Source organism: Calliphora vicina, chromosome 3, assembly GCF_958450345.1.
Source record: "Calliphora vicina chromosome 3, idCalVici1.1, whole genome shotgun sequence".
Taxonomy (NCBI): Eukaryota; Metazoa; Arthropoda; class Insecta; order Diptera; family Calliphoridae; genus Calliphora; species Calliphora vicina.
Window position 1 is genome coordinate 31257766 of NC_088782.1, and position 24792 is coordinate 31282557.

The 24792-nt window shown below is 31.3% G+C and overlaps 1 protein-coding gene across 1 annotated transcript; it reads left to right on the top strand.

Annotated features, from left to right (window-relative positions):
• The first annotated feature begins 3337 nt into the window (after positions 1 to 3337).
• LOC135955372 (uncharacterized) lies at positions 3338 to 23300 on the top strand. The gene is made up of 2 exons (XM_065505724.1): positions 3338 to 3382; positions 22812 to 23300. The coding sequence occupies exons 1-2, from the start codon at positions 3338 to 3340 to the stop codon at positions 23298 to 23300; spliced, it is 534 nt and encodes a 177-aa protein (XP_065361796.1).
• Positions 23301 to 24792: the final 1492 nt, after the last annotated feature.

Genomic DNA, 24792 nt, shown 5'->3' on the forward strand with positions numbered 1-24792 from the left:
AGTACATGAATATTTGTATATTAGACCTGCCCTTAAAAAATTGATTTGCTTATTTTGTTCTTTAATAGCTCAGACTAATTGCAAACTGAGACCAATTGAATAATTTCAACCCGTGCCAGAAATCGATTGATAGTTGTGAAATTGGGTACATATATATTTTTTTCCTTTGATCCAGGGCCTAATGTACATTTTTGTTTATAAGCTATTTTTAAAATAAAAGTACGAATGATAACACCGCACAACACAAGTCGAAATATTTTTAAACACATGATAAAGTTCACATTGCCGATTGACACACTCTCAATAACACTTCACTATTATATTCAATAGTACTATTACATTAAATGGCGTATCTTAATAGCTTATATGTCATTTTGATGGGTACATATCTGTCATTTATTCTTACTTAGTTATTGAACATTATAGTGTAAACAACAAAGTTTGTTTTTCTTCGAAAATGTCGATTTTGCATTTCCGAAATGAATAATGGATCCGTTACGCCAAATATCTATGGCGCTAAGATAATAAAGGGTCCTATCTATTATGAGCTACTGAAATCTGGCCAGAGCACCACAGGATACCTTTGCCGACCATAACTGATTCGTTTTAAGCAAGCATTGAACGAAAAACGCCCATAATTTGCTGCCAGACATATGAATATTGACAACATTCGGACGCATGTTGGGAAAGTTTCCATCGAAGAATGCTCTTTCTGGGCTACTCTTTACTTCAGAACAGAGTATCCGGTATTGGCTTGATTCGTGCTTGGCCTCAAAAGATAAGCAGTTCTTTTTGCTCGAGATCCATATGTTACCAATGTACAATACAAAACCTAAAAATTGGAAAAAAAAACTACCGTATTTTATGACATACACCCAATAATAATCCAACATTTGAGAAAAAAAGATAATAAAATTATTTACAGTGCGGTTTGAACTCATAACCTTTCGTTTTATAGTCAAATGCGCCAATCACTAAGCCACAGAGCTCTTATATGTACTGCTCTCCATTTGTTACACAGTACAACACGAAAAAATATAACAATATACGGACACAACTACGTGATAAAAGACCCGTGACTCCCAGTTTTGCCCCAAGTCATGACTTTTTTTATGGGCCTAATTTTCTCAGGCTATTATCTTATTCTCTGAGAAAAAGTTGTAGCTCTTGCCATAAAGAACAAAAATTGTGAACATATAAAATCAAAAAAACTTCATCTTCAAGATTAAAATCGCAAAAAACTTTAAAAAAATTCGATTTTTATTTTACCTTTTTTCCCCCGTTCAGGTCCATAGGTAGCAAACCGTACAAAATTTAAGGAAATAATCAACTACAAAAATGTACCTAAGATCTTAGTAAACAACTTTCTAGAACATATGAACTTCCTAGGAATGATTCTTAACACCGTTTAGGTAGCGCTTAGATAGCCGCAAAAGTGAAAAATTTCCCGAAAGTTTTTCAATTTAATTTTTTTTCTTTACTTCAACATTGACGTACTATTAGAGTATCCAAAACCGAAACCGAAAACCGGTCAACCGGTTTTTTCATCTTTGTAAACTCCACCGGTTTAGGTTTTTTTAACTTTTCGGTTTTTTGACAAACCGGGTTTTGTAAGACGGTTAACAGGTTTTAAAGAAATATATTTTTTAAAGCTCATTCACATATTTATGAAAAACTTTGATACCATTTGTAAAAATATTGATTTATTTTATAGAAATTGTAGCATTTTACAACATTTTGTAAAAGATATAAAATAATTCCATAAGGAATTCAAAAATTCTAAATTTCCATTAAATAAAAATTTCATATAAACTGGTTAACCGGTTTTTTTGAAGACAAACCCCGAAACCGCTTAACCGGTTTTTTAAAAGGCAATAATCGAAACCGGTTTTTTCAAAAACACACTTTTTCGGTTAAACCGAAAACCGGTTTTTTAAATTTTCCGGTTTTTTGGACACTCTACGTACTATACCCTCTATTACAAAAATAATAAAAAACAAGTAAGAAAGTATGGTTGGTCAAGCCCGACCATATAATACCCTACACCAAGTAAATGAGTAAAAATATTTTTCTTTTAAAATTTCAATAATTTATATTCGTGAGTGATTTTCGGAAGTGGGCCTTATATGGGAGCTATGACCAATTATGGACCGATCACCATAAAATTAGGTCGTGTGATTTATGTCTATATGAAAGTTATTTATTTATATTTTTAAGTGATTTGAAAGCGGCCGATTACGACCGATCGTAACAAAATTTGGTGACATGAATTTTATATATATAAAACTTATTTGGAGCGAAATTTGTGTAGATACCTATATAAATTAAACATTTATGCCCGATAAAGTCCAATTTCGAGAGGACATTTGTATGGGGGCTAGGTGAAATAATGGACCGATTTCAGCCAGTTTCAATAAGCTTCGTCCTTGGGCCGAAAAAATTATATGTACCAAATTTTATCGAAATATCTTCAAAATTGCGCACAAAGTTTACATGGACAGCCAACCAGCCAGCCAGACGGACGGACGGACATCGTTTAATCGACTCAGAAAGTGATTCTAAGTCTATCGGTATAGGTGGGTGTTAGACCACCACTATGGTTGTGTAGGGTATAAAAATATTCGTATTATGTTTATAATGTTGATGGCCCTGGACTTGCAAATCGCACTCCCTTAAGTTGTGGATCGTCGTCCGAATCTAACTCTGATTCAGAACTTATGGTGTCCACATGCAGGTTGCTTCCATCATCAGCTTTTTCTACTTCAAATACTTTATTAACATCATACAGGGTGATCTTGTGACTCCACCAACATACCTGAAATAATTAGAAAAAAATCAAAAAAGGAATGCAAAACAATACATCAATAAAATTGATATTACCTCTGCAAGCAATGCGTGAGTTTTTTTGCCTTTGTACCGTTTTTCCATGGGCATTGTGCTTTGGTGAAACCGTTCTCCTTGTTATGGTTATATCCTTTAAAAAGGACAAACGATCACGATATGAAAAACTGAGTATGCAGTTCATGTGTATATCGATGCGGATCATGTGTTAAAATTTGCCGTTGTATGGTGTAATAAGTACTAATGATGAGAAATGTAAACTTTAAATGTACTCATACAAATATCACTTTTTTTTCGGCTTTAATTGTACAAAAACTGTGCCCTATTCCATTCCGATGGCGTACTATGGTAGGTTTTTACAGCTTAACATTGGATCAAAAGAAGTACAAACTGTGTGTGTTTTTTTTTAAACCAGACTGGTAGAAGTAGCATAAGTACGAGAAGTAGGATAATATGCGACGTTGTGGATGTGGTAATAGCTGATGTAACCATAACAATGGACTCGTGTGAACAAGTGTTTCACGGTGATGGTGAATGTAGTGTGAGTTGGGGTGAGTTTATGTTTGTTTTGCTTAAAACATGTAAATCAAAATGATAAAGTTGCATACTTGAGTAGAGTTATTTCACAACAGGCAACAATTCGAGTAGAGGAAAATGCAGTAAAACCAACACAAATCGCACAGACAAAAGCAGTCGTCATTTCAGACATACAGACAAAAGCCTGGCAAGGCAACACACCATCATAAGCATCCAGCACCACCACCACACAATCAACAACTAACAAAAGTATAGAATTTACTATAGAATTTTACACTTTTTTTGCTATCTTTTTTTTAAATATAGAGTTAACAATAGTTCTTAAATCTCCCTCCAAAAACAAAATGAAAACAACAACTAGAACAATAAAAAAAACACCAAAATAGAGCAAAAAAACAATCCAGAGCTAAAATGTCATGAAAATAATGGCCACTTTTGTTTTTGGCTTTTTTATTTTATTGTAAGTTGATGTATGGCGAATTTACATTTGAATTTTACTTGTTTTTGTTTTAAACAAATTGTTGCATATTTTCTGTAAATATCTCTGGTTTTTATAATATTTTTTAAGCTGTTGTTTTTTACACCCGCTGAATACAGTTTTTGGCTGGTATATTCATTAAATGATCTCAATTGTAACACTTGCCTTATTCGATTTAAAATCGTTGAATCATTTTCATATTTAATCAGTTATATTTTGCATTTTTTATATTATGAAAATACAAATATTTTATTTCAAAAATTACAATAAATTGAATTTGAAAATTTGTTGTTTTCATTAAAATACCGTTACCGAAATAATCCAAATTAGCGTTACTGTTATATTTGAAAAATAATCATAATCCATGTAACCCCCATTAACAGGAAGTCTGGTTAAGCCTTAACCAATAGTTATACAGTCGGTTAAAATTATTTTTGTATGAAAACTGTCAGTATAACTATTAGTTAAAACATAACCAGACTTCGTGTTACTGGGGGTAAATAGCAAACTGTATTTACAGTTTCTTTTATTTTAGTTAATGCCATGTTTCCACGGCAGTCTGAATTACTTAATTCGCGTTTTGAATTACGATTGCGAATCAACCTGTTTACACGACAACATTCGTAATTCAGTTTGAAATTTATTTATTTCTTCTTGTTTTTTTCTTCTGTTTACATGTTTTGTTTTTTTTGTTTATTTTGCATTATTAATTAAACAAATATAATTTAATTATTATTTTCATTATTAGAAAAAAGAAAAAGTGCAAGCAAGTGGGACCAGGGCAGCGAGCGGGCATTAATAGAGGTGTGGGCTGAAAGAATGGCAGAGCTGCTACTTCTACAAATGAATTTAACTTTAATCAGACTTTTTATTTCTTTTAATTTATTTATTTAATACAAAAATCTTTTTCATTATTTTGTTTTGTTTTGACATTTTTGTTTGGACAGCTGATTTTGATACATAAATGATCGATAAAAATTAGAGATGGCAGTCATTCGTTCGTAATTCATAAGGTAATTCAAACTGAATTACGTACGAACAAGGTAATTCGCACTTGAAATTTTGTATGGCGAATCATGTAATTCAGTTCGTAATTGGGGGTTGAATGACGAATGAGAGCGTGAATGACGAATAATGCCGTCGTGTGAACATGGTATAAGACTTACATATTCAATAATTTCAATTTCATGTCAAGTGAACCAACTTTTGAAATCGATGTCTTCCGATCTGGATGAAATTTGCACCAAGGTTAGTTCAAAATTTTGGCCAAGCAGGTGTTTTTTCTCATCCATGTAACTTATTATCTATTGTTCTTAGCAAAACTTGTCCTAAATATTTCGAGAAAAAAAAATAAAAAATTTTGAAATTTTTTCCGGAATCAAAAACTTTTTTTACTTTTTTTTCAAAATGGTTTTTTTTAATCTCAAAAGAAAGCTTAGATATTTTCCTTGAGGACCTAGTTGGTACCTTAGTGGAATGCAATATCTATCAAAATAAATGTTTTATAACTCAAAACATACAATTTTTCACTTTTATTTGCAAAATCTAAAAATTTCTTGACTTTTTTTTTCAAAATGGATCCTTTTTTAATTTTTTTATTTTTTTGCTCAAAAGAAAACTTAGATATTTTACTTGAAGACCCTTTTGGTAGCTTAGTGGGATGCGAATTTGATATGGGCTTCCCCTTATTCTGTTCCCTTGCGACTTGCAGTCTAGGCCGATCCAACGCCACTTTCAATCAATAGGATTTGTTGGCTTGTTGTTTCTCAGAGCTTATGATTAGATATGGTTCTCGGCCAGATGATCGTAGGATATTGCGAAGACAGCGATTCACGAATACTTTTCGTATATGCAGTCGTATAGAAGGGTCGATTTTACATTGGTATTGAAGATTGCAATTTTCGTATGCAGAGATAAAGAGGGTGATTTTCAAATAGGTTTTAGGAGGCCAAATATTTGACGTGCCTTCTGCAAACGATTATCGATGTTCTCACACGATCACCCGTACGTAGATATAATGCTGACATCTTTTATTTCGCTTGCACCAATTCCAAATTTAACTCGGGAGTAAAGTATTTGTCGACAAATTTCGTCTGCATAATCAAGATCGTTTAGGCTGCCCTGCAATCGCCACAATATCCCCCTGCAGTTATCGAAAGCTCTTCCAATGATCATGTCCAGAACTATATTAGTTAGTAGTGGTGACAGGTATTTTCCTACCTGACAATGAACTCTAAATATCATTGTGATTTAGTTTATTGAAGACCTTCTCGTAGTCTATGAAGCATAGATACAGTGGTGAGCGCCACTGTACAGATTGTTCCACAATAACACCTAACTGTTTATTTGATCGATAGTGGACTGATGGAGTCAGAATCCAGCTTGTTCCTTGTACCTTAAAGTTGGTGTTACCCTGTCGGAGATCCGTTTGGCAATTTCGTCGTAGTAATACCGCGCCAGTTATTCTGATCTGTGAGATCGCCCTTTTTTGGTATATTTATTATCAAGCCCTCAGTCAGCTCGTTGTCAAGATTTTCACTCTCCCAGAATGTTTGAATGATTGGCAGTATTATTCCACTATGTGGGTCGGACTTCAAGAGCTCAGCAGAGATTCCGCCAATACCTGGGGATTTGTTTAGATAGCTATTTGAATTCGCGATCTCCTCCATGGTGGGACATGCGGAAACGATGTATGGGTCATCCAAGTGAGTCTCACATACGTATTCCGTTCGTAGAGGACCAACATTTCCCGAGATCATTCGACTATAGTGTTCCGCCCATACCTCAACCTGTTGCTCTTCTGTTGTCGCAAGTTCGCAGTTCGCACCTTTTAGAGGGCTTTTCGTTAGTTTCCTCAGATACCTGGCTATCTACTGCGATTTGTGCATCCTTGCTGATTTCACTCAGCCATCTCTTTTTATTCTCACGAGCACTACGTTTCACTTCTCTATCGAGCTCGTTGTAACATATCTACAAGTGTAGTTTAATACTACGAGTTCGAACTCTAATGAGATCAGATTTCGTGCTTTTCAGTAGTTCGATTACGCGCCAGGTTTCATTGGAGATCCACTCCTTTCGCTCACATTCCTTATGGCCTAGAAATTGAGTGACAGGTTTCATAAATATAGAATTCATCCTTTTCCATTTCGTTAACTCACCTTCTTGGCAAGATCCAATAGCATTTCTCAAGGCTTCGGAATATGCAGCGGCAACTTCTCAATTATTGACATTGTGTAAAATTTTGATGTAAACAATTAAATATAACTCATATTTTATGTTCTAACATTAGTAAAATAGTAATAAGTGTTTTATTAACTATTTTACCTAAAATTTCAATTATTGACATTGTGTAAATAAAGTAAATTTTGTTGTAAACAATTGAATATTACATATATGTACAAGTTTCTTTTGGTTTTCAACAGCGAAATATTATTTATTTTAAATTTCGTTACAAATTACTATTATTTACATTGTGTATATAAAGTGTAAACAATTACAAATCACTGAAAATGTTAATTATCGACATTTTGTAAATAATGTAAAGTTTTGTGTTAACAATTAAATAGTACACATTTCTAAAAGTTTTTAACAATTATTAATAGCCATAAATAGTTTTCTACAACATTTTCAATTGTTGACATTATGTAAATTTCTGTGTAAACAATAAAATATTACACATGTCTAAAAGTTAAAAAAACTACAAATAGAGGCAAACACCTTTGGTCATATTTTAACAAATGTTGACACAATGTAATCAATGTAAATATCAGTGTAAAGAGTTAAATAGTACAGGATATTTTTGAAGAAGATATGATTTCGTTAAAATTTTAGCAAAAACTTGACATTGTGTACATAATGTAAATTTTAATTTAGGCAGATAAATATAAATTATTTCCTTAGTTTTTACAGTTATTGATAGCGATAAATGATTTATTTTACATATGGGCAAAAATTTCAATTGTTGACATAATGTAAACAATGTAAATTTTTGTGTAAACAATAAAATATTACAGGTTTTTTGATTTACAAACAGCGATATTTGAATTCTTTTAAATTTGATTTGAAATTTCAATATTGCTATTGTGTAAATAATGTAAACTTTTGTGTAAACAATTGAAAATCACACATTTTGAGGTAATATTTTCAACAAATGTTCATCGTATAGTAACTAGCTGGTTATATCTAACATGAAGAACTGTGAGAGTCATCAGTAAAGACTTATCGTAGCCGTTTAAAGGGCGCTCAGATCGATTTTGAATTCATAAGGTTAAGCTTCCTATATGAAGATTTAAATACTGAAACTGGTAATAACCCAGCCATTTTAACAAAATTCCCCAAAAGGTAGGTAAGTCTTAATTGAAAAATGTTTAAATTGTGTAGATTATATAAAAGTCGTTACAGCTGAATATAACCCTAAAACATTAATTTTTACATACAATTGCAATTTTTTGTCTTAGTTGTCATAAATTGTAAAAGTTTGTGACAAGACTTAGCCAAGCAACAATGCCAAGAATGTATGTATGTATTGTATATTTATGGTGTTGTTTTCATATTCCCTTTCTCTCCAGAGATATATGTATTTATATTTTTTATGTTGGTGCATGAATAACAACTGTCTAATCTTTCAAGCATGTCCTTATTTATGTTTTTCTTTACTTTAAACAATACAGACACTACTTTTGTGCAATTAACTTTCAGTTTATTTTAAATACTAGTATATGTATGTATTTGTGGGTAAATTAATTGACATATAAATGTAATTATCCTTGCAAAAGTTGTATTACTTATATTTTCGAACTCAAGCCTCTATATCCGGAACATTTGCAAATTTCCTTAGTAACTGCATATACCATTTTCTTTATTTTAATAAGTATTAAAATGAAAAAGGGTTTATTTTTAAACCCACCACACAGTGGTTTAGAAACGTTTTTTTTCTTTTTGAAAATAATTTGGTATCTGGGGAACTATTGGAGATATTATTACGAAATTTCACATGCTTGGAGCTTTCGAGTTGATTTACGTTTGTTCAGCTTCCTAGCACTAATGGGGACCAGTGCGTAGCTCCTCAAAGCTGGTCACTTCGGGTCTCAATTTTTTTTTAAATCGCCAATATTCCATTTATAATCTGAAATTTTAAATATAAATAGCCCTTGAGAAGATCTACAAAAAAAATTTGTTCTAGGAATGAAAAAATATAAAAAATCCGGGCCTTTATACATGTTCCAACATTGGAAAAAAATTCAGCATACTTCCAATATATTCTGGGTCCTCATAAGATTCTAAGATGATCTAGCTATGTCCGTCCGTCTGTCTGTTGAAAACACGATTGGGCCCAAACGAAAGAAGCTAGATGCTTGAAATTTTCCACAAATACTCTCTGTTGATAAGGTTTGTTTGATATTGAATATCGGTCCTTGTTTTCACCTAGCTGCCATAAAAATGTCCCCCCAGAATACTGTTTGAGCAGTCATAAATATGTTGCCAATCCTGATAAAAGTCTCAAAAATTACTTGAACATTCATAATTGTCTTATAATAAGTAATATCGTGATGAAATTGGACATTAACAAGTTTTATATCAACCTAAATCTTTCTACCAACTTTTGTGAGGAGCGGTCCATCAGAGACATATTTTGTTGTCAATAAATAATATATATATGATGAAATTAATGACTCTATAAAATGCTGTACAGTCCCTACAATAACTGATTCAAGTCCCCATAAAATGTCAAAACTATATCTTGATGGTGGGTATACAAGATGCGGCCCAGTCGAATATAACACTCTTACTTACTGTTATAAATTGGTATTGTTACATTATATTCATTTTTAATACCGCTGCACAGTGGTTTAGAAACTTTTTTTTTTTGGAAATAATTCGGTATCTCGGGAACTATTGGATATATTGTTATAATATATCCATAATATATATAATTTCACATGGTTGTAACTGAGGTGTTTTCGAGTTGATCTACGTGCTAATGGTGGCCAGTGCATGGCCCCTCAAAGTTGGTCACCTCGGGTCTCAAATTTTTTAAAAAAAATCTCCAAAAATCCATTTATGAACTGAATGAGCTGAAATAGTATAAATAGTACTTGAGAAGATCTACAAAAAATTCGCTTACATGTGTAGGTCATCTCTCTTAGTACAAGAAATATTTAGATTTATTGATTTATTATACCCTTCACCTTCGTGAGAAGGGTATATATAAGTTTGTCATTCCGTTTGTAATTTCTACATTTTTTATTTCCGACCCTATAAAGTATATATATTCTGGATCCTTATAGATAGCGGAGTCGATTAAGCCATGCCCGTCTGTCTGTTAGTTGAAATCAATTTTCTGAAGACCCCAGATATTTTCGGGATCCCAATCTTCAATAATTCTGTCAGATATGCTTTCGAGATGTTTGCTATTTAAAATCAGCAAAATCCGTTTATAAATAACGGAGATATGAGCAAAAAACCGGGACAACCTCGATTTTTGACCTATTTTTGATCTATATAAGGATTACAAAGACATTAATATAGACAATATGGATATCTAATGATAGATATTTTAAAGTCCATTGCAACGATGTAGATAAGGCTATAGTAAGTTGGACCTACAATGGTTCAAAATCGGGAAAAATATTTTTTGACCCGAATTTTTTTTTCATCAAAAAATTTTTTTTTTTCATACATTTTTTTCCAAAAAAAATTTTAAAAAATTTAAAAAAATAGAAAAAAAATTTTTTAAAAAAAATTAAAAAACAATTAAAAAAAAAATTTATTTTGTTTACCTAAAAATATTTTAAAAAAATTTATTTTAAAGTATAATTTGGTGAAGGGTATATAAGATTCGGCACAGCCGAATAGAGCTCTCTTACTTGTTTTTTTAATTTTGCTCAATCTTTTTTGGTTTTTTAGATATTGCGGCCCTACGTAGGGTCCAAATTTAAATTAAAAAATCAGCTATTGGTGATAAAATTCTAAATATAATAAATAAAACTTGTTAACAGTTATCTGCTCCCTATACAAAGTTACACGCATCCAAAGTTGGAACATGTAAAAGGGGCCGTATTTTTTTCTTTTGTAAAAAAAATTTCTTCGGGATTATATACAATTTTTATATAATCCGGAAATAAAACTTAATGCAAAAACGTGTAAAGTAAAATTTGGCTCCCTTAAAAGGACCTAGTACCCACCAGGCGTATATAAAGTTGCCCAATTTAAAAAAAAAATTAGGTTTGAGTAAAAAATTCTAAAAAGGCAAAGCACCGATCCTCGAAAAAGCTCTATATTTGTATAACCCCATATATTTCTTAAGTTTTTTTACCATCACACGGTAAATAACGTCACAGCAGGCACTTTTCTAAAAAAAAAACTCACTTTTTGGAACATATTTTCCCCGTTTTAGGAATTTCGGTATTTAAAAATAAAAAATTGTCAAAAATTGAATTACCATTGATTCAAGGACACTTGGATCAACATTTTTTCTAAATTCTGTTATCATATCTTTAAGCGTTAAAATTTTACATTAAATCAAATTTTATATTTTTCTTCGTTTATTACAATTTATTACAATTTTTTTAGTTTTTAAGGTAATGACGTCCGAAAAATTCATCAAATTATTTAATTTTACTAAAATATCAATCTTCAAGTCCTGAGGTTTTCACCAATACCAATACAAAACCACTATACGCTGTCTGTGTTTCGATGCAAAATATTGTTCATATATGACGTTAGTTTTTAAAAACACGCGGCAAATTTTAAGTTTTTTTATGCACAAATGTTGATCTTTAATAAAAAAATTATGTTCATACTCGTACATAACTTTTCTTTTCGTATTTTTGTTTCAATTAAAACCGAATTTTATTGACATTTACTTTTAAATATTGTCGTGTTTGTTTATTAAGTGAAATTGACAAATAGAAATTTGTCAACAACATAAACACTCTTTCATGCACTCACTACTCAACTACATACATTTCAACACTTATTATACAAAAACAATAATGCAGTGCACTAGTGCACTGTATGTAGTGTTGCATCATATTAATCGGTGGCGTGTACTTGCAATTTTAAACATTAAATTTATTTATTTATAAACTCATATGTAAGAGGGGCAGTACGTGTGAAAAACTATAAATAAATATTATCGTTACTGCACTCTTTTCGTTTTTTTTTTTTTGACTAAATGTGATTTGATGGTGGTCATTCAATAAAAAATCAAGTTGAAAATAGTATGTACGAGTAAAGTTTATTTAAAAGTTAAATTCATAAAATTTACCACACACTACCAGCAACAACAATAAAATATTTTAAAACAAAAAAGAAAGACATGCATTGTTTATCAAAAATCTCCACCAAAAAAAAAAACATAAATAAAAACATGTAAGAGTGTTATATTTGGCGGTGCTGAATCTTATATACCCTTCACCAAATTATACTTCAAAATACAAATTTTAAATATTTTTAGGTAAACAAAATTTATTTTTTTAATTTTTTGGAAACATTTTTTTTTCAAATTGTTATTTAAAATTTTTTTTTTTAAATTTTTTGTTTTTAAAATTTTTTTTTTTTTGGTGAAAAAAAATTCGGGTTAAAAAATATTTTTTCTGATTTTGACCCAATGTAGGTCCAACTTACTATGGTCTTATATACGTCGTTGCAAGGGTCTTTGAAATATCTATCATTAGATATCCATATTGTCTATATTAATGACTTAGTAATCCAGATATAGGTCAAAAATAGGTCAAAAATCGAAGTTGTCCTGGTTTTTTCCTCATATTTGGGGACCGATTTTGCTGATTTTAAATAGGAAACTTCTCGAAAGCATGTCTGACAGAATTATTGAAGATTTGGATCCCGAAGAAATGTCTTCAGAAAATTGATTTCAACAGACAGACAGATGGACATGGCTTAATCGACTCCGCTATCTACAAGGATCCAGAATATATATACTTTATAGGGTCGGAAAATTATATTGTGGAAATTACAAACGGAATGACAAACTTATATATACCCTACTCACGAAGGTGAAGGGTATAACAAGTAAGAGTGTTATATTCGGCGGTGCCGAATCTTGTATGCCCACAAGCAATAAAATATTTTTCTGATATTGGGGTAATATGAGGACTGATCCTCACAAAAGTTGGTGGAAAGGTTCATATACAATTTCATATTTGCAAAATATTAATTATTATAAGACAATTATGAATGGTCAAGTTAATTTCTGAGGGGAAACTTGTATGTGAAAAATGTGGACTGATTTTCGCCATACCCTACAGCATAATTTCAGAGTATGTACTTAGAATTAATTTGTTCGAAATTTTATCAAGATTGACACAAAATCAATTTATGACTGCTCAAACAGTATTCCGGGGGATCATTTGTTTAGGGGCTAGGTGAAATCAAGGACCGATATTCAATACCAAACAAACTTTTTCAACAGAGAGTATTTGTGGAAAATTTCAGCCAGCGAGCTCCTTTCATTTGGGCCCTATTGTGTTTTCAACAGACGGACGGACATAGCTAAAACGTCTTAGAATCTTATTAGAACCCAGACTAAATATACTAATGTGGGTCTGCGACACATATTTTGCTATGTTACAAACGGAATGACAAAATCAATATACTCCTCATATTTTTTGATGGTGGGCATAACAAAATATTGTAAAAAAACTTGCATGATGACTAGCTGCTGCAATTGTTGAATTCTTGTTTTTTTGTTTGTGGATTTAATGTTCATGAGAAAGTTTTTGCTTTTTATACCCTACATCAAGCATAAATTTGTTTGATCAAATCAATGAATTGTTTTACTATGGCTCAAGCACATTATTTCGATAAACTCCAGTTACATTGTATATTAATTTTGATGTTTTGACTACTCGATACTGTAGAGTAGGACAGTATCAAAATATTTTGGAAATAAATAAAGCCATTTCTAACTGGATGATCCGATTGACATGAAATTTCACGTAGGCATAGCAGAGGAGTGTTCGAATTTAAGTTTTGACCCGAATAGCACCCTTATCATTTTACATGGTTTGGCTGAAAATGGGCGGTATTAAATTAGTGGGCGTGGCACCTACCATACAAAGTAAATAGTTATTTTCGAATATCTGGAGAACTGTAAATGTGAAAGGCTTCAAACTTCATATGAGTTAATTTCTTATCAGTGCAAGAAGTTAATAAAAAAATGGGAGGGATCGGAACTCGGGGTGAGTCACCTCCCATACAAAGTAATTAGTTATTTCTAAATATCTTGAGATCTATAATTACTAGATTCTTCCAACTTTGTCCGAATAGCTCTCTTGTCATTTTACATAGAGTGGATAAGTGGGCGTGGAACTTCCCATTATTGCGACAGCCTTCAAACTTTATACGAATCAATTTCTTATCAGTACATGAAGTTTATCCAAAAATGGGACGGATGGGAACAATGGGTGTGGCACCCCTTCTTAATTTCTGGCATGATAGGACACTGGCATCAACGTAATTTACACAAAGTTTAAAGACTCTTACAATTAGATTCACTTGATATTCGAATATTTATATATTTTATCTACAATGGTAACAAAATAACTCTTTTGAAGCATTACTTTAACTATTGTAATAAATAGCTTTCATATCATTATAAGAAGTCTGACTAAAAATAGGCGAATGTCTTAAAAAAAGCTTCAAGATTTCTTAAAATCACAGGATATTTTTTATACCTTCAACGGCATAGTATTACGAGCAAAAAAAAACGGCTCATCTTTTGAGGCCAAGAACAAATCAAGCCTATATCGGATACTTTATTCTGAAGTGAAGCATATCCCAGAGAGAGAGAGCGTTCTACATCGATCGAAACAAATAGTAGTCGGGCGGCGCAAGGTCTGGACTATAAGGCGGGTGAGGCAAAATTTCCCAACCACTTCATTCTAAATACTTTTTAACAGGTATTGCAACATGTGGTCTGGGCGTTTTTCGGTCAATGCTCGCTTAAACAAATCAGTTGCGGTCGGTACGAGTTGCCTGTGATGGTCTGGCCATATTTCAGTAGCTCATAATAGATAGGATCCTTTTGGTCCCACCAAAACCAGAGCATTACCTTAGCGCCTTGGATATTGGTGTCAATTCGGCTGGTTGGCCGGGCTTCACATACTATCTCTTACGCTTCGGGTTATCGGAATGGATTCGTTTTTCGTCGCAAGTAATGATCCAGTGCGTTCAAGCAGCATTTCAGACATACAATATCGTCTTTCAAGTCTTTTCAGCTTCAATACGTTTGGTACCCAATTTCCCAGCTTTTTGGATGAATCCTGCTGCTTGTAAACGTTTTGAATTTACTGATTGAGTAGCTCCCAATGATTTTGCAAGCTCTTGTTGAGTTTTACAACAATCTTCATGGAGTAATGCCTTCAATTCTTGGTCTTCAAACTATTTAGGCTGGACTGGGCGATCTTTATCTTCCATGTCAAAATCAACATCTGAACCGCACAAACCATCTCTCGCACTTTAAAACCTATGAAACACATTTACCAAAAGCTTTGATGAGCAATCGGAGTACTTCAGCGATATTTTTTTTCAAATTAAAGATGTAAAGCAAAACTTTCCGCTTTTGTCGATTTGTTGGCAAAAAATTCGATATTTTTGAACAAAAAAAATTTGGTGTTTACACTATAATGTTCAATAAATAAGTGACAGATATGTACCCTTCAAAATAATGTAAAATTTATTAAAAACAAAAACCGCTTTAAATAATTAACCGATTCGAAATTGAATGGAAAGAACCATATGTTTAACATATGTATTTAACATAAGTCTAGGGTATGCCAAAGCCAGTCTAAACCTTTTATAGATTGATTGTTTTTTTTATTATTACTTTTTTTTAATTGAGAAAAAAACCAGTTGCATCAACTTGAATGGGCTTGCAAAAAAAAATAATTTCAAAGAAAAGGTTCAAGGTTACAACGATGGCACTGAAAGTCGTTTAGTATTTAATGTTTATTTTTTGAAGAATAAAAGGCCGAAAATTACTAAAGATGTATTTATTGTAGTTTACGTGCTATGTTAACAATTACCTACATATGAAACATTAAAAAACTTTAACCGCAAATTCAAAATATGCATGTCATGTTTTTCCAAATATAGTCACCAACAACAGCCAGCCAGTTACAGTCACAGCCACTCTTTTCAACATCATTATAATAACTGACAAAAAAAAATCTAAATAAAATCTAATATTTGTTTGTGGGCCCAGTAATAAAAAAAAAACTTGATTTCATTTGACACATTAACATATAAATAACAAGAGAAACGCTACAAAAAATACATATATTTAATTAAATCAGATCAATCAATGAAGATCTAACTCGCATACAAATATCGTATTTTTGTTTACTATTTATGTGTAGGGGAAATGAATGAACTTGGCCAGTTTAGCCTGAAATATTAAATGTTTCTATTTGTTTCCACTATTCGGCAAACAGTTTAGCATTGTCATTGTTTGTTTAAAAACACGTGTTTTTCATCTTTTTTTATATAAAAAAATATGCAAAATCTTTACATCTTTTATAATTTCTAAAAAAAATTTCCAGAAATTTCTAACTTCCGGATGGTTTACGTGGTTTACTGTTTATTTTTTGGGTGAAAACTAGTTTACAGCTTTGTTTACATCTTCGCAACAAACTAATTTATTCCAAAAATTAAATTAAAATAAAAAAATATTTCCAATTTGTGCATATTTTATAAAAGTCATTCACCATATCATGTAAAAAAACTACTGGTAAAATGATGTCAATCGTGTAAATAATAATATTACATACATACATAGTATTGTTTTTAGGTTGGTTGTTTGACAGATGGTCATTTGAAAAATTATTCTAGAATAACGGATTTCATACATATGTTGATTTTGTTAATACTTTGATGTTAGGTAAGGGCAAACTTAGTCTTAGTCGATGAAGCATTTAAATTGTTCACGAAAATTTTTTTACTAAAAAGTTTTTTATCATACATGATCATAATATGTTCATACATAATCATATTATGATCCAAAGTAATAATGTTATGACCCAATGAAATTATATTATGATCCATCGTTTTCATGTTTATAATCAAATGAAATCGTATTATGATCCAAAGGAAATAGTAGTCAGTGGGGGCTCGGTACGGATCATAATATGATTTCATTTGATAAAAAACATGAATGCGGATGGAGCAAAACTTTCCAACCACTTCAATCTAAATACTTTTTAACAGGTATTGCAGCATGTGACCGAGCGTTGTCATGATGGAATATTGCGGTTTCATATCTGGGCAGTTGCGTTCGGTAAAGGTTCCCTGTGATGGTCTGGTTAGATTTCAGCAGCTCATAATAGATAAAACCCTTTTGCTCCCACCAAATATACCGAATTACCTTAGCGTCATGGATATTTGGCTTTGGTGTCGATTCGGCCGGATGGCCGGTCTTCACATACGATCTCTAAAGCTTCGGGTTATTGTAATGGATCCATTTTTCATCGCAAGTAATGATTCGGTGAAAAAATTATCGTTTTTATAGCGTTCGAGCAGCATTTCAGACATACAAAATCGTCTTTCAAGTTCACTCGGCTTCAATTCGTATGCTACCCAATTTCCTTGTATTTGTATGAATCCTGATGCTCGCAAACGTTTTGAAATTGCTGATTGAGTAGCTCCCAATGATTTTGCTAGGTCTTGTTGAGTTTTCATGGCGTACGGCCTCCAATTCATGCTCTTCAACAATTTTCGTGTCAAAATCACCACTTCTGAACAAACCATATCTCGCACTTTGAAACCGATGGAACACATTCAACATAAACTTTGGTGAGAAATCGGTGTGCTTCAGCGGCACTTTTTTCAAATTAAAGAAGTAAAGCAAAACTTCCCGCATATGACGCTTTGTTGGTACACAATTCGACATTTTCGAAGCAAAAAATCTTTGTTGTTTACACTGTAATGTTCAATAACTAAATGAGAATTTATGATAGACATGTACCCTTCAAAATGTCATATAAGTTATTAAAAACAAAAACCGCGTTCAAAATACGCCATCGTATACCCAATAGTAATATCACCGATTTTGCATTATTACGAAATGTACATCTTCTAAATACTTTCCATGATGATAACTTATTCATGTTTTTATACCCTTCACCTTCGTGAGAAGGGTATGTATAAGTTTGTAACTCCGTTTGTAATTTCCAAAATATAATTTCCCGACCCTATAAAGTATATATATTCTGGATCCTTATAGATAGCGGAATCGATTAAGACATGTCCGTCTGTCTGTCTGTCCGTCTGTTTGTTGAAATTAATTTTCTGAAGACCACAGATAACTTCGGGATCCAAATCTTCAATAATTCTGTCAGACATGCTTTCGAGAAGTTTCCTATTTAAAATCAGCAAAATCGGTCCACAAATGGTTGAGATATGAGGAAAAACCAGGACAACCTCGATTATTGACCTATTTTTGATCTATATCTGGATTACACTAAGTCATTAATATAGACAATATGGATATCTAATGATAGATATTTCAAAGATATTATAAGACCATAGTAAGTTGGACCTACAATGGGTCAAAATCGGAAAAAATATTTTTTAACCCGAAATTTTTTTTTCACAAAAAAAAATTGATAAACCAAAAAAAAAATTTTAAATTTAAAAAAAAAAAATTATTTTAAATTTAAAAAATTGAAAGAAAAAAATTAAAAAACAACTTTGAAAAAAAAAATATTGTTTACCTAAAAATATTTAAAATTTGTATTTTGAAGTATAATTTGGTGAAGGGTATATAAGATTCGGCACAGCCGAATATAGCTCTCATATTTGTTGAAAAATAATTTAGCAGAATAGCAAATTAATATGAGAAAAAAATATATATGTAAATAGAGAAATCGACATTAATATTCAAAAAAATGATAATTCAAGTTAATAAAATACAACATGATGTGGAGAAAACCTATATAAATATTGAGAAATAATAAAAAACAATTGGGGGATTCAAACGGTCTGCTATTAGGTCGTATTGTCATAATGTCCTAAAATATTTTTTTAGTTTAAACAAATCCATTGTTGTGCTGCAAACAAAAAAAGTGTTATTTTATGACAAACCAATAAACATAGTTCAAAAAGTCTTATTAGTTTATAATTTTTTTGTTTGAAACCCAACAAAAATTTGTTTAAATTAAAAAAAATATTTTAGGACATTATGACAATACGACCTAATAGGAGACCGTTTAAATCCCCCAAATGTATAAATGAATTTAATACATTTGAAATACAAGAGAATTAAACCTATGAATTACATTACACTTTATATTTCATTCACCTAACTTTAATATGGCATTGACCAAAGAATGGGTAATCCGACACATTTTAGATACTCTATGACAGGTCAACGAATATATTATATAGTTAAGGACACAAACTTTAATGAAAATTAATTGATGTCAAAACAATTGACACAAATATTTTGTATGTTATAGAGTGTTTTAATTAGAATCAGTCCATCCCCCAATGAACCATTCTCGTCATTAATTCCTTTCCTTTTAGGAGAAATAACTTTTGCCCCAACTAATATTTGATCTACATTTGTTTACCATTCACACCCAAAAAATATTGTTAACAAGATCAATAACACTTTATAATCGTATAAATACGTTTTTTTTTCAATTTTGTTAAATGTTTGTTCAATCATTATTTAATTTATTAATAATACGCATAAACTGGTCAGAGTTTGAACGTTTGTTTTACACTCATAATTTCAGATTGATTGTATTCCTATTGTTCTTGTTTTGACATTTATTTATTATTTTATATGATTTTTTCTTCCGATATTTAAGTATATTTGATTGTTGCTGGATGACATCTTTCAAAAAACATTTTAATCATTATTAAATACTTGAAAGTATGAATTTACATCAAATTTTATGTTGATATAAAGTAAATAATAGTTTTAATGGGTTTTGAAAGACCATAAGAATATAATAGAGTACAAAGTCTATATTCTTTTACCCTTGATTTTGAATTAGGAATTATTAATATTTAAATATGTATGTATGTTCAATATTAATATGTATTCAAATAGCATTGCGTCATTGATTATCGATTTATTAATGTATATTTGTCTAGTTCTTGACAGATTAAGATTAACATATCATCTTTAAATAAAATTCAAAATATCTATCAAACAGTGTTTACAATTTGATTTGAAATAATTTGAATTTATTATTTTCTTGAAATACTTAGATGAATTGTTAAGAAAACATGTCAGTGATATGATCACAGGTTGCATTCATTTATATTAGAGTATCCGGAAGTATATGTAAGGAATCGAACCAACCAGCACTTGTACATATTATTAGTATCTGGAAGGAATCAAACCTGCAGCCTTCTAACTGATACAAAATATGATTTTAAGCATAAGTTAAGTTAAAAATGCGGGATTTACAATAGATGGCATATCATTCGAAAGCGTTTTTAGTTTTTAATAATTTATATGTCATTTTGAAGGGTAAATATCTGTTATTTATTCCCACTTAGTTATTGAACATTATTGTGTAAACAACAAAGTTTTTTTTGAATCAAAATTGTTGCGTTTTGTGCCAACAAAGCGCCATGCGGGAAGTTTGGCTTTACTTCTTTAATTTGAAAAAAAAGTGCCGCTGAAGCATAGAGTAACTTCGGGTAATGTGGACTACCGTTTTGTTTTTTCTAAATTTTGGCCACAATATATATGGATATTAAAAAAGTTGTGAAGCAATAAATAAGCTAATGTATTCTCTAATTGTTTTGCAGTTGAAAATTTTTTCCGTCAAAGGATAAAAAGTTTATGTGAAAATATTGTAAGGAACCCAAAAACCAGCATTAAAAAAAATGGAGGGTAATATGGACCACTATATGAGGGTAATGTGGACTAGTATTTAATACATAAAATTCATGAACCAGCTAATCATGAATGATTAAAAAATTTAATTTCAATATATTTTTATTAATACAAACTAAAAAGTCGCGTTCTTGGCTTAGACAGATTGCTTACAAAGTACATAGTTATTGTCGGGTAATATGGACCAGTAGTACATAATCAAGTAATTTAAGTGGTCCACATTACACGAACTTGGGTTACAGTGGTAAAAAATTATTTTTACCTAATAATCTAAATTTGCTTAAATTCTTACCAAATATATGCAAAACTACGTGTCCACTTTAATTATATAAAACAACCAAACATTAAATTCTACCAAGTAACTGTACCAAATTTTGTTTCTTACTTGAGCCGAAAAAAATGTTGAGCACGCGCATTAATTTCAATACAAGAATAAAAAGCCAACATATCAATTACTCATGAAAGCAAATGTGCAATTGTTGTTTCAAACTAATTGTAAAATGTACGACAAATCAGTTTTATCATACCTTCAATAGTTTCTGAAAAAAGAACTGGTCCACATTAGACGCATAGTCCACAATACCCGAAGTTACTCTACCGATTGCTCACCAAAGCTTTTGGTGAATGTGTTCTATAGATTTCAACGTGCGAGAGATGGTTTGTGCTGTTCAGAAGTGCTGATTTTGACACGGAAGACAAAGACCAAGAATTAGAGGCATTACTTAATGAAGAAAGTTGTCTAACTCAACAAGAGATTGCAAAATCATTGGGAGCTACTCAAGCTGTAATTTTAAGACGTTTTCGAGCAGTAGGATTCATCCAAAAGCAGGAAAATTGGGTACCATACAAATTAAAGCCGAGAGACCTTAAAAGACGATTTTGCATGTCCGTAATTATGGCTTTAACGCTGGTAAAATTAATAATTTTTGCAATAATTTTGGAAAATGGATCCACTATGATAACCCGAAGCGTAAGTGATAGTATGTGAAGTCCGGCCAAACAGCCGAATCGACACCAAAGCCAAATGAGGAGCCTCAGAACTAAGGTTACTTTTTTTAAAATTTAAAAATTTTGGGAAATTGATTTTTTTTAGAAGATTTCAACCCAAATATTATAAAAATACCAAAAAATCAATTTGTAAAAAAATTCGAAAAAGTACCTTTTGTTCTGCGGCTCCTCAAATATACATGGCGCTAATGCAATTCTCTGTATTTGGTGAGAGTAAAAGGGTCCTATCTATTATGAGCAGCTAAAATTAGACCAGACCATCACAGGGAACCTGTACCGAACACAACTGATTCGTTTGAAACGAGCATTGGCCGAAAAACGTAGACTTAATATGTGGCCAGACATGAAACCGTAACAAGCCATCATGACAATGCTTGGTCACATGTTGCAATACCTATTAAAAATTATTTAGAATTAAGTGATTTGGAAGTTTTGCCTCACCCGCATTATAGTCCAGACCTTGCCACGTCCGACTACTATTTGTTTCGATCGATGCAGAACGCTCTCTCTGGGATACGCTTCACTATAGAACAGAGTATTCGATATTGACTTAATTCGTTCTTGACTTCTAAAGATGAGCATTTCTTTTGGCTCGGAATGCATATGTTGCCAGAAAGATGTTAAAAGGTCATAGCTAACAATGGCCAATACTTTGAATAAATTCATATTGTATAAATGTTTCAAAATAAAAGCTAAAAATTTTAAAAATACCCGCAATTTCAAGTCATACTCTCAATAACAGATAAATTCCACTCCCAGTCGAATAAAAAATTGACTAAGAACGTCAAAAACTTGCGCAATCATACTAATTTTAATAATTACTTGTATAAATATTAATACAAATTTTAAAAAACCAATAAGCGTTAAACTATAATAGCTATGATGATTTTGTTTTTAAATAATTAACTTTTTTTTAATACACATAATGTATTCATCGAATACAAACAAGTTTAAGTGCTTCCAACCAGCCCTTGTACATATTATAATTATTATTTATTTACATGTCATCAATTGCGTAAGTCTTCTTTTCAATTATTTTCTTAAGCCTACATTAATGATCTTAAATTTTAGATACCCTTACGTTTTGAGGATTTCTATTCCCATTCCTTTGTACCAGATTCTTTGAAAATTGACTATGAAATCGAAAATGGCGTTAGTCTGTACTACAATGTTACCGCATTTAGACCCTTTCCCGGAAAACTTTTAATGAATTTCTTTGTACGTAAATTTAATGCTATCAAAGGTAAACCATCTCTGGACATAAAGAAGCAAAAAAATTTGGATTTCTGTAAAACCCTGGATATTTTAAAGAATATAACTAAAGATAATACAAGTGGTACTTCGCTGTTTCAGGAAACATTTATAAATTCGTGTCCTTTAACGAATGGTTTTTACTACATACAAAATGGTACAATATCGAGCAACATTATACCGTTTTTTGTAGACAAAGGTCACTATTTAATGCACTTTGAATTGATACAGATTGTTAATGAAGTTATAAAGTTAATGAATTTTCGTTTTGTAATTTTTGTGGATAAAAAAGAGAAGGAAAATAAATAAGAAGTAATAAATCAGTACTTTTAAAAATACAAATTTACAAATGATTTTCGATTTTCGGCTATGACTAATTATGGATCGATCATCATATAATTAGGCGCCATGATTCTTATACATATGAAAATTATTTTGGTTGAATTTTATTTGGATACCAAAATGTTTAAGACATTTATGCTCGTTGAAGTGATTTTCGGAAGAGGGTCTTATATGGAAGCTATGGTCAATTATTGATCGATCCGCACAAAATGTTAAGGTGTGATTTTGTTTATATAAAACTTATTATGTCAGAGGACATTTGTATGGGGACTAGGTAAAATAATGGACCGATATGGACAGTCCATCGGTATACTTAAAGGTCGATCGTTATGGATCGGTTGGACATATAAAAGTTTATAAAAATATAGCTCGAAAGAAAATGTCTAAATTTTTGAGAGCACTAATTATTTTAAACATCTGTACAATGATCTCTCGTACTCACTCATTAATCATTTCAAATATTTCAAACTCTCATTGTGTCACCTCATATTATCTTCTAGTGTATCTTATTTAACATGTGCAAAACGCATTTTTTATTTAACAAATTATAATAAATTTGACATCATTTATAATAATGACATTATACTTAATTATAAAACGAGAATAATGATTGAGTGAATACGTTGGTGGTCAGCGACTTTGTTTATAAAACTATTTATCAACAAAAGTGTTGTTGACAATTTATGTGTGTGCATCGGCCGCTGCTGACATTATTAATAGCTAACTCTAGTGCTTAAACAAACAAATATGTATGTAAATGTTTGCAAAATGTGATATAAAATTAAATATTCAAAATCAAATAATGCATTGAAATGAATGTTTAAATCAGAAAAAATTACTAAAAAAAAAACCCAATAATGTTGGCTTCAGATCAGTGGTCGGCATTAAGAGAATATGGAATTTGGATTGTAATATTGGGTGTATGAATTAAAAATGTGGAATTTTTTTTAATTTTTTTGCTTTTATTTTGCAACATTTGTACAATATAAATTTATTCAAAGTATTGGCCCTTATTAGCTATGAACTTTTCCCATCTTTCTGGCAACATATGGATTTCGAGCCAAAAGAACGGCTCATCTTTAGAGGCCAAGAACGAATCAAGCCAATATCTGATACTCTGTTCCAAAGTGAAGCGTATCCCAGAGAGAGTGTTATGCATCTATGAAAACAAATAGTAATCGGACAGGACACAGTCTGGACTATAATGCGGGTGAGGCAAAACTTCCAAACCACTTTATTATAAATACTTTCTAACAGGTATTGCATAATCTGGTCGAGCGTTGTCATGATGGAATATTATGGTTTCATGTCTGGCCACATATATTCTGCGCGTTTTTCGGACAATACTCACTTCAAATGAATCAGTTGCGTTCGGTAAAGATTCCATGTGATGATCTGTTCAGTTTTCAGCAGCTCACAATAGATATTACCCTTTTGCACTCACCAAATACAGAACATT

Coding starts and splice junctions, on each gene's coding strand:
- LOC135955372 (XM_065505724.1), top strand. CDS start 3,338: ATGGACTCGTGTGAACAAGTGTTTCACGGTGATGGTGAATGTAGT. Junction 3,383..22,811: donor ACGGTGATGGTGAATGTAGT/GTGAGTTGGGGT, acceptor CTTAAATTTTAG/ATACCCTTACGTTTTGAGGA.